The 8807-nt window shown below is 39.0% G+C and overlaps 1 protein-coding gene across 2 annotated transcripts in view; it reads right to left on the bottom strand.

Annotated features, from left to right (window-relative positions):
* The window catches only part of ITGA8 (integrin, alpha 8), a 221353-nt gene that overhangs the window by 162887 nt on the left and 49659 nt on the right, over positions 1–8807 (bottom strand). For both annotated transcript variants that reach the window (XM_011968109.1, XM_011968110.1), the window contains exons 5-6: positions 3651–3712; positions 2511–2556 (exon numbers count right to left, since the gene is read on the bottom strand). In XM_011968109.1, coding sequence (XP_011823499.1) covers positions 2511–2556; positions 3651–3712 — 108 coding nt within the window. The remainder of the gene's footprint in view (positions 1–2510; positions 2557–3650; positions 3713–8807) is intronic.

Here is an 8807-nt window from a genome sequence, read left to right as displayed (position 1 = left end):
TCCCTCAACTATGAATCTCAGATTCTACTCTGTCCTAAACTTTACAGCCCAAATTACAGAATCTTCTCAGTATTCTCTCTCTAGGCCTCCCATCTATACCCGTGGCCTCAGTTAAAATCAGTATGGCAAGTGATGAAAATTTGTATTTCACTTTAGATGTCTTCTGAGCTTAAGCCCTAAATACTTATGTGAAACCCTTTAGGTATTTCAAACATTTTCATACCCAACAGAACAAAAAGTAAACTCATCTTCTTCCCTCTCCAGCCCGCTCCAAACCTGTTTTCTTCCAGTGTTCTCTACCTCAGTGAACGGCCCCCACCTACAGCCATTCAGTAGCAGGCGTCAGAAACATTCCCTCACCACCTCTCTTCCCTTACCGCCATATATCCAACCCATCATTTAGGCTGCTTCTTTTGCCTCCAAAGTGTTTCTCAAATTTCTCTTCTTTTTCAGTCTGTACCATCATCGCTCTAAGAAACAGACGTCTTTACCTGAAACTTACATAGCCTGTTTACCTGATAAAAGTAGTTTATATCCTTGTAACTACTTTGCTGATAGTTCACCTTGGCCAACTTTCAATCTATTTTCTGTAACACAGCCAGAATGATCTTTTCAAAACATAAATTCAATTGTAGCACTCCATGCTTAAACTCATTTCGTAGTTTGTCAGTATATTCAGGACAAACAACACCTTCTTACTCTAGCCTAAGCCATCCATTTAAACTCTTAAAATCTCCCAGTGGTTTCCCATGGCTTGTAGAATGAAGACAAAACAGCTTAGCATGGACTGCAAGCCTGCAATGTGAAACCTGAATAAAATTTTAAATTTCTATGTCTCAGACAAAATGCTTCTATGTGCCATTGCTATGGAAAATTTTCAGCAAATCCTTTGTATCCAACGTTTTTTCAACTTAAAGAATGGATGATGTGAAATTAACATCTATTAACATTATTATGTTAATTTCACATCATCCATTCTTTTGTGAAATTAGAGACTCCATACCACCCAAGCACTTCTTCCCTCACTCTCTTAACTCTGGTCACCTTGACTTTGCTCTGTTCTCACCTGCACTGCCCTCCTGCCTCCCACAGAACATCTGCACATGGTCCCTCCTCTCTTCACCTAGGTAACTCCTACGTAAGGTCCAGATCTCAGTTCAGGGTTGCTTGCTTTCCAAGTTCGTTAACCTTTGCGCTGCTGCTGGCCTATGCAGCACCTTAGCAAGAATTAGAAGATGTCATTTCCTCTGGGCAGATGCTGTCGGCACCTGGGTTCATAGCGAGTAAGCAGAGCACAGGTTGTATTCCAGCTCCCTGTCAGCCAGTGGTCAGAGGACAAAACACACCTATCCACAGCCACCCTGGAGAAGCCTCCTAATTTCTCCCGGCCCCATCACCAAATGCCTTTGCTTTGGAGTGTGTATCACAGTTGGGGGTTCTCGGGTACCCCTGTGAGTGTTTGATTAATGCCTGTTATTCTCTAGATATTAACCTCCATGACAGTAAGAACAATGTGTTTTTACTCATTAATGTATCCCCAGCATCTACCACAGAGCTTGGCAGAGCCTCAACACATTCTTGATGGAGAAATGAATTGTTAAGTTGCAAGAGTATTTTAAAATATCATTTACATTACAGAGTACAGGCTGGGCACAGTGGTTTATGCCTGTAATCCTAGCACTTTGGGAGGCCAAGGTGGGTGGATCACCTGAGGTCAAGAGTTTGAGACCAGCCTGACCAACACGGTGAAACCCCATCTCTACTAAAAATTCAAAATTAGCTGGGCATGGTGGCATGCAGCTGTATTTCCAGCTACTCAGGAGGCTGAGGCAGGAGAATTGCCTGAACCTGGGAGGTGGAGGTTGCAGTGAGTCAAGATCATGCTGTTGCACTCCATCCTGGGCAACAAGAGCAAAACTCTGTCTCAGAAAAAACAAAAACAAAACAAATGAGAGTACAAATCGAAATGATGCTTTTGTTCTTACTCATACATGGAAGCTAAAAAAGTTGATTTCATCGAGGTAGAGTGTGGAAAAGTGGTTCCTAGAGGAAAGGATGAATAGAGATGCAGGTATAGCCAGAGATGAGTTAACGGACACAAAAGTACAGCCTGGTAGGGGGAATAAGTTCTAATGTTCTATAGCACTGTAAGGTGACTACAGTTAACAACAATTTATTGCAGATTTTCAAATAGCTAGAAGAGATGTAAAATGTTCCTAATACAAATGATCAATGTTTGAGGTGATGGTTATGCTAATTACCCTGATTTGATCATTACACGTCATATACATGTATGAAAATATCACATGTTCCCCATAAACATGTACAATTGTTTTGTCAATTAAAATAAAATATTAAAAGCAAAAACAACAAATAATGCTTCATTTGAGAAACTATGAATAAGGATATAAAATTAAGGTACCAGAAGGTAAATATTTAACATTACTTCTGGGCCTATCCTTCTGTTGGTAACAGTAAATGTGCTTTTCTGCTCTGCCAACAGAACATACCTTGCCAGTAGAAACTCCCAGGTCCTCCCACAATAAGGTCTCCATTCTACAAAACAGAAACAGCAACAGCAACCATAATCAGAAAAGAAACACTGAACATTTTTAAAGGGTGAGAAATCATTGTTAAAAAGCATTGCTCTAACAATTCGTTACACATAAAAAGCAATTTTTAAAAGAGACCCTTCTATCTGGGGCCTGCAGTTCATTTTCCTTCCTCTTTTGTTTTCAATTATTTAGTGTATTATCACATTAAATAATTTTAATTTCACTCAATTAAGTAAGTTGAACTCTCTCCCTTGAGAGAGATAAATTCTGTTTTTTGATTGCCTCTGATAAGCAAAATATCAACATGTTTAATGCTGTGCAGTCCTGCAGACATGGTCTTTTGAGGCTCAGTGATAAAAAAAAATTCTGTTCCAATTTATTTCAAGGCCATAGTAATGCCTATTTTTTTCCATACATCCTCAATGCCACCTCCTTCTCAGGAGAAAGAGCAAACACTCCAGACTAACACATATAAACATTTTCTCATGAATTTACATCCTCACCTTTCATGCTTCATATTTTTAACTCTCAGTGGAAAATATCAAAACAAAAAAGTAATGATAAAAAGTACGATAAAAGACAGTAAACAGTTTATACATTGATGAAATTTTTCTATACTATTTTCAAAACCACAGAATCTTTTCCCTCTACATTCTTACTGAACATCTCTTTTTAATTTTGTGAAGGATATATGAATTTTAATATTAATATTAAATGTAACTGGTCAATTGCAGTTAACAAAACAATGAATAGATTCCTGTGATCTTTTTAAGAAACGTTTCTTTACTGAGTTTTTTAGATTTTCATTTAAAAAATTATTGCCACAAAGGGTAAGAAGAAAGGCTGTTGCTTTCCATCGTGTCTATTTCTCTACTGTTTAATAGGCTGCTATGTGCATAAGTTATTTGCATAAAAATAAAAAGTGAACAGAAAATATTTTTAGAAAGAATTTTCCCGAACAGGCTAGGTATATTCCTTAAGATTCTTTGTTTCTTTGGTGGTGGTGGCGGCTTTGGGGTGTGGGAGTGAGAGGCAGAGGGTTAAAAAAAAGCAATCAGATGAAATATTAGAAGCTGCAAGACCAAAATAATTCACCTTATAAAAATCCAGACTAAATCCTGCTTGGCAGTAACCCTGCCCTTCCGGATCAGCATTGCCTAGAATGATCAAAATACATAAATGTTATAACGTCATCATTCCTGAAATATTTTGTAATAACCAATTCAGGATATTATGTTATTTCCTCTAGAACCTTCTAAATTAAAAATGATCAATATGTGTTTTATGTTTATTTTTTAAAGGTATTCCAAGTAATTTATTAAACAAATTTCCATCTATTTTCTTACCCCAAATATCATTGTGATTCTCTAGTAAGATCAACAGGAATAACATCCCTTTTGGCTACTACATTGGGTTTTATGACTCATGTTCATTGGAAGAAATAAAATCTCTATCTTTGACTATATTCCAAATTTCCCATGAGGCAATAACGTGTCTCTCTTTTGCCTCCTCGTGCTGAGTGAAGGCAGGTCTGTCATTCCCAACAGGTGACACCTTGAGGAAGAAGGAGCAGTGCAAGATGACCTTTGTGAATGTCATCTTCTGGGCCACCAATAAGCGTTTCCATTATTATGCTCTTTAATAGGAACTTAATTTTAAATTATCCTATTATGGCCAGGTGCAGTGGCTCACACCTGTAATTCCAGCACTTTGGGAGGCCAAGGCAGGCAGATCATGAGGTCAAGAGATCGAGATCATCCTGGTCAACATGGTGAAATCCTGTCTCCACTAAAAATATAAAAATTAGCTGGGCATGGTGGCGCGTGTCTGCAGTCCCAGCTACTTGGGAGACTGAGGCAGGAGAATCGCTTGAACCCGGGAGGCGGAGGTTGCAGTGAGCAGAGATCATGTCACTGCACTCCAGCCTGGGTGACAGAGCAAGACTCCATCTCAAACAAACAAAAATAATAATAAAATAAATTATCCTGTTATAATAAGCTAGGTAAACTGGGAAATTGCATTTCTGGTCACAGTCTCCCTGGACGTTGCAATGCTAGTGTTCACAAAAGACAAAATTCTAGTAGTGGCTTATCTTGCTTTCCATCCAATATGACTCATTAACTCATTGTCCAATAGGATCTCATGGTACAGTTGTAAAGTATAGGCAGGCCAACACCATGATTTCAAGGCTATTATCAAAAGTCTGTAGGGCATTAGGACCAGGAATTTACTACTTGTAACTTGTACTTTAAAAGAGTTTCTACAACTCCTAACATGCCTAAAATAGCCAAAATGTAGTGAATTAAGTAGAGGGAATTTCAATCCTGCATAGTTAGATTTGGACATGTAAATAATGACTCCTTTCTTATCAAGGATATTCCTCAATGGAAACTGAAATAAGAGGATGGGAAAGGAAACACACGTCATCACAAGAAGTACTGATGACTGGACACGTGCCTGTTCAGAAGCTTTTTGAGATGGACCTGGCCTTTCCAGCTTCCCTTAGAATGTCTCCTGGTTTTTTCTTTCCTTTGGTCATTACTTAGCTAATTTTAGCACTGTCATCATCAACTTTTTACAGATGCTCCCTTTATTTTTAAAAGTACTTTTTGACCTCATGCACTGTATTTTAACAAAATTTGTTCCTTATTTCACAACTATATTTCATGATTTATGGTCATGAATCCTATAAAGTTCCCTAAAAGCTCGTCTCAATAATCTGGAATGTCTGAGTAGCAATTTTCTAGAAGCTCATAAGTGTAAATATTTATATGCATCTAGAAATATATATGAATGCATGAGATATTACTCTGAACATATATGTATTCATACACATGTTCTTACATGTATTTTTCCATCCACAAACCTTTAAAAATCCCTTTTAAATTCAACCCTGACTTTTTATTTTTAAGATTGTAAATTATTTGAAAGGGAAGAAACACAACCATTCTTTGAAAGTACTGCTTTAAAACAGCAGGCTGAAAAAAATTAAGAGAAAACATTCATTTTTTGCAAAATACACTGAGAAAATAATGAGCTCCAAATGTTTATTGTAAGTGGTAATTATAATAGGGCATGAGGTTCTTTCCATGACAAAGTCTTTTTTTTTTTTTTTTCCTTGTTGAATCGTAATTTATGAGAGTTGAAGGAATCTTTCTTCCTGGGACTTCAGAGCATCTGTGAACTTGATAATTACATCCTAGAGTGAACTCAGGAATCCAAGGAAGCCTGTGGATAATTTGCTACTATTTGTTGACTTCTTATCCAACAAATGGAAGGGTGTGTGTGAACCATCTCCACCTGAATGATGAATGACCATAAGAGCCATAGGCAGGTGATCAATATGAATGAGCAGGTAATGGCTGACAATATCAGCAGAGTGGGTTTGTGGTGTAAAATTAACATGAGGTGCTTCTTTACATTTTCTTTTGAAAATAATACTACTGATGTTTCCTGTTCTGGGATACTGACCATCCACATGCTCAGGAAGAAGCTGGCTTTGTGTTAATGATCTGTGAACTTCTTGGCCATGACGGAAAGTCTGCTTCTTAGATGATCTGAGGAGGAAGAAGTACCCCTAGGAATAGGGAGACCAGGAGGATGTGAAAACTGTGGCTATACACCAGAGAGGAAAGAATTCATGGCAATTTATTGAGCTATTCTGCAACTCAACATGTGCTCCATTCTATCTTTGTTGAGCTATTAGCCTACTGTGTCCGTGTAGCTTAAGATGCAAATGTACATTAATGTACATTTTTGAAGAATGGTTCAGGCCAGGTGCGGTGGCTCCCGCCTGTAATCCCAGCACTTTGGGAGGCCAAGGCGGGTGGATCGTGAGGTCAGGAGATTGAGACCATCCTGGCTAACACAGTGAAACCCTGTCCCTACTAAAAAAATACAAAAAATTAGCCAGGCGTGGTGGCGGGCACCTGTAGTCCCAGCTACTCGGGAGGCTGAGGCAGGTGAATGGCGTGAACCCTGGGGGCGGAGCTTGCAGTGAGCCAAGATCACACCACTGTGCTCCAGCCTGGGCAACAGTGCGAGACTCCACCTCCAAAAAACAAAAATAAAAAATAAAAATAAAAAAAGAATGGTTCAAACTCACTCTGAAACTTTTCCCCTAGAAGTCTACATTTCATGTGGTGTATTTTGATGTTAGCCCTCACATCCCACACAGGTAGTCAGGCAAAAAGGCAGAACAAGGAGTGACTAGTTTTATAAAGATCATCCGTAATGGCAGTTGGAAGAATATCCGACATTACCAAGGCAAAAGGCATATGAAGGATGGTCTCGTCTTTTTAGTTAGATTTATTTGTTGTTCATTGAACAAGCCAGCTTGTCCGTGAGCGTATGGTCAATATCATAGAACAGGCATGGAGTATAGGATATGGATAGGTGTAAATATTGATGAAACAAGTTCAGTCATGAATCTCTCCACTCCCATTGTTTTTCTGATATATTTCGGATTTCCTTTGTTATTGTTTGTGGGATTTTATCTTCAGCATGACAATACTGACCTCTTAATAAATCCAAGAGCACAGCACTTTGAATGGAACACGACACAAACTAGGCCTCATATTGGTTGTTGCCTGAGTCTGGGAAGTTTCTCTCCTCTCTACTCCAATAATCATTTGCTAGAAGAATCCCTTTCTAGCATCTTGTCTAAAATGCTGCTCTTCTCCTGGCTTCCCCAGCACAGGTCTCTCCCTCCTTTCTTGTCTTGCTGTATTTTTTGTAGCACTTTTCACTGCCTGACATTGTATCATAAACACATTTCTTTACATGTTTACTGTCTAGAGCCAGTTCCTTGAACAGAGGGCTTTTTTCCTCTTGTTCTTTGCTGTATTCCCTAAACATAGAAGAGTTAGTTTAGTGCTCAATATGTGTGTGTGTGTGTGTGTGTGTGTGTGTGTCTGCGTGTGTTTTAAGAAATCCTGGCCGGGCGCGGTGGCTTACATCTGTAATCCCAGTACTTTAGGAGGCCGAGACAGGCGGATCATGAGGTCAGGAGATCAAGACCATCCTGGCTAATATGGTGAAACCCCATCTCTACTAAAAGTACAAAAAAAAAGAAAAGAAAAGAAAAGAAAAGAAAAAACTAGCCGGGCGTAGTGGCGGTCGCCTGTAGTCCCAGGTACTAGGGAGGCTGAGGCAGGAGAATGGCGTGAACCCGGGAGGCGGAGCTTGCAGTGAGCCGAGATCGCTCCACTGCACTCCAGCCTGGGCGACTGAGCAACATTCCGTCTCAAAAAAACAAGAAAAAAAAAAAAATCCTGCATTGAATAAATACTTGAGTCCCATGATCTGCAAAGAATACCTACTTTAAAGCTATTTAAAATAAAATCCTTATTCCATGGACTATCCATTCAGCTGACATTTGTTGTAATCTGAAGAAGTGTCTGATTTACTTCAGTATTTTTAAATAGAAAGAAATAATCTTCTCCTTGTTAAAAATCCTCACTAAAAGCCATCAGAGTTAAAATGTCCAAGCCAGGTATGGTGCCGCACGGCTGCAATCCCATCATTTTGAAAGGCTGAGATGGATGGATCGCATGAGCTCAGGAATTCAAGATCAGCCTGGACAACATGGCAAAAACCCCTCTCTACAAAAAATACAAAAATTAGCTAGGCATGGTGGCACATGCCTGTGGTCCCAGCTATTTGGGAGGCTGAGGTGGGAGGACTGCTTGAGTTCAGAAAGTCAAGGCTACACTGAGCCATGATCACACACATTGTGCCATGATCACACTATTGCACTCCAGCCTGGCTGACAGAGTGAGACGCTATCTCAAAAACAAACAAACAAACCAGCAAAAAAAAAACCAGTTCCCTTCCCAGTACTTTAGGTTTCTAAATCTCAGTAGCCTCTTTGTTAACCCTCTAATATCACTAATCTGTTTTTTCTCTTCATTTATTTATGACATTTGATCATTATCTTCCCTACATTAATATTGAATTTTAGAAACACTCATGCAAAAGGGGAAAAATTTATAGTTTTAGAGATCAAGCTAATTTGGGATTTAGTGGTTTTTTAAAAATCAATATCCTGAAATCAGTCACTAGAATGTTCTTTCTACTACATTTTCCTTCCAGTATGGTCTTGTGAATTATCAAGAATAAGAATGAAAATCTGTAGGTTGCTTATCAACAAATCCCAGTGATCTATCTGGCACACTGAAAACTGGAGGAGTTAATTAAAGGACTCGGAGTAGATGAATCCATCTATCCATCCATCCACCCATCCATCCATCC

The sequence above is a fragment of the Mandrillus leucophaeus genome, unplaced genomic scaffold (genome assembly GCF_000951045.1).
Source record: "Mandrillus leucophaeus isolate KB7577 unplaced genomic scaffold, Mleu.le_1.0 Scaffold83, whole genome shotgun sequence".
In the NCBI taxonomy this organism is placed as follows: Eukaryota; Metazoa; Chordata; class Mammalia; order Primates; family Cercopithecidae; genus Mandrillus; species Mandrillus leucophaeus.
This window is presented reverse-complemented; position numbering and strand designations above follow the sequence as displayed.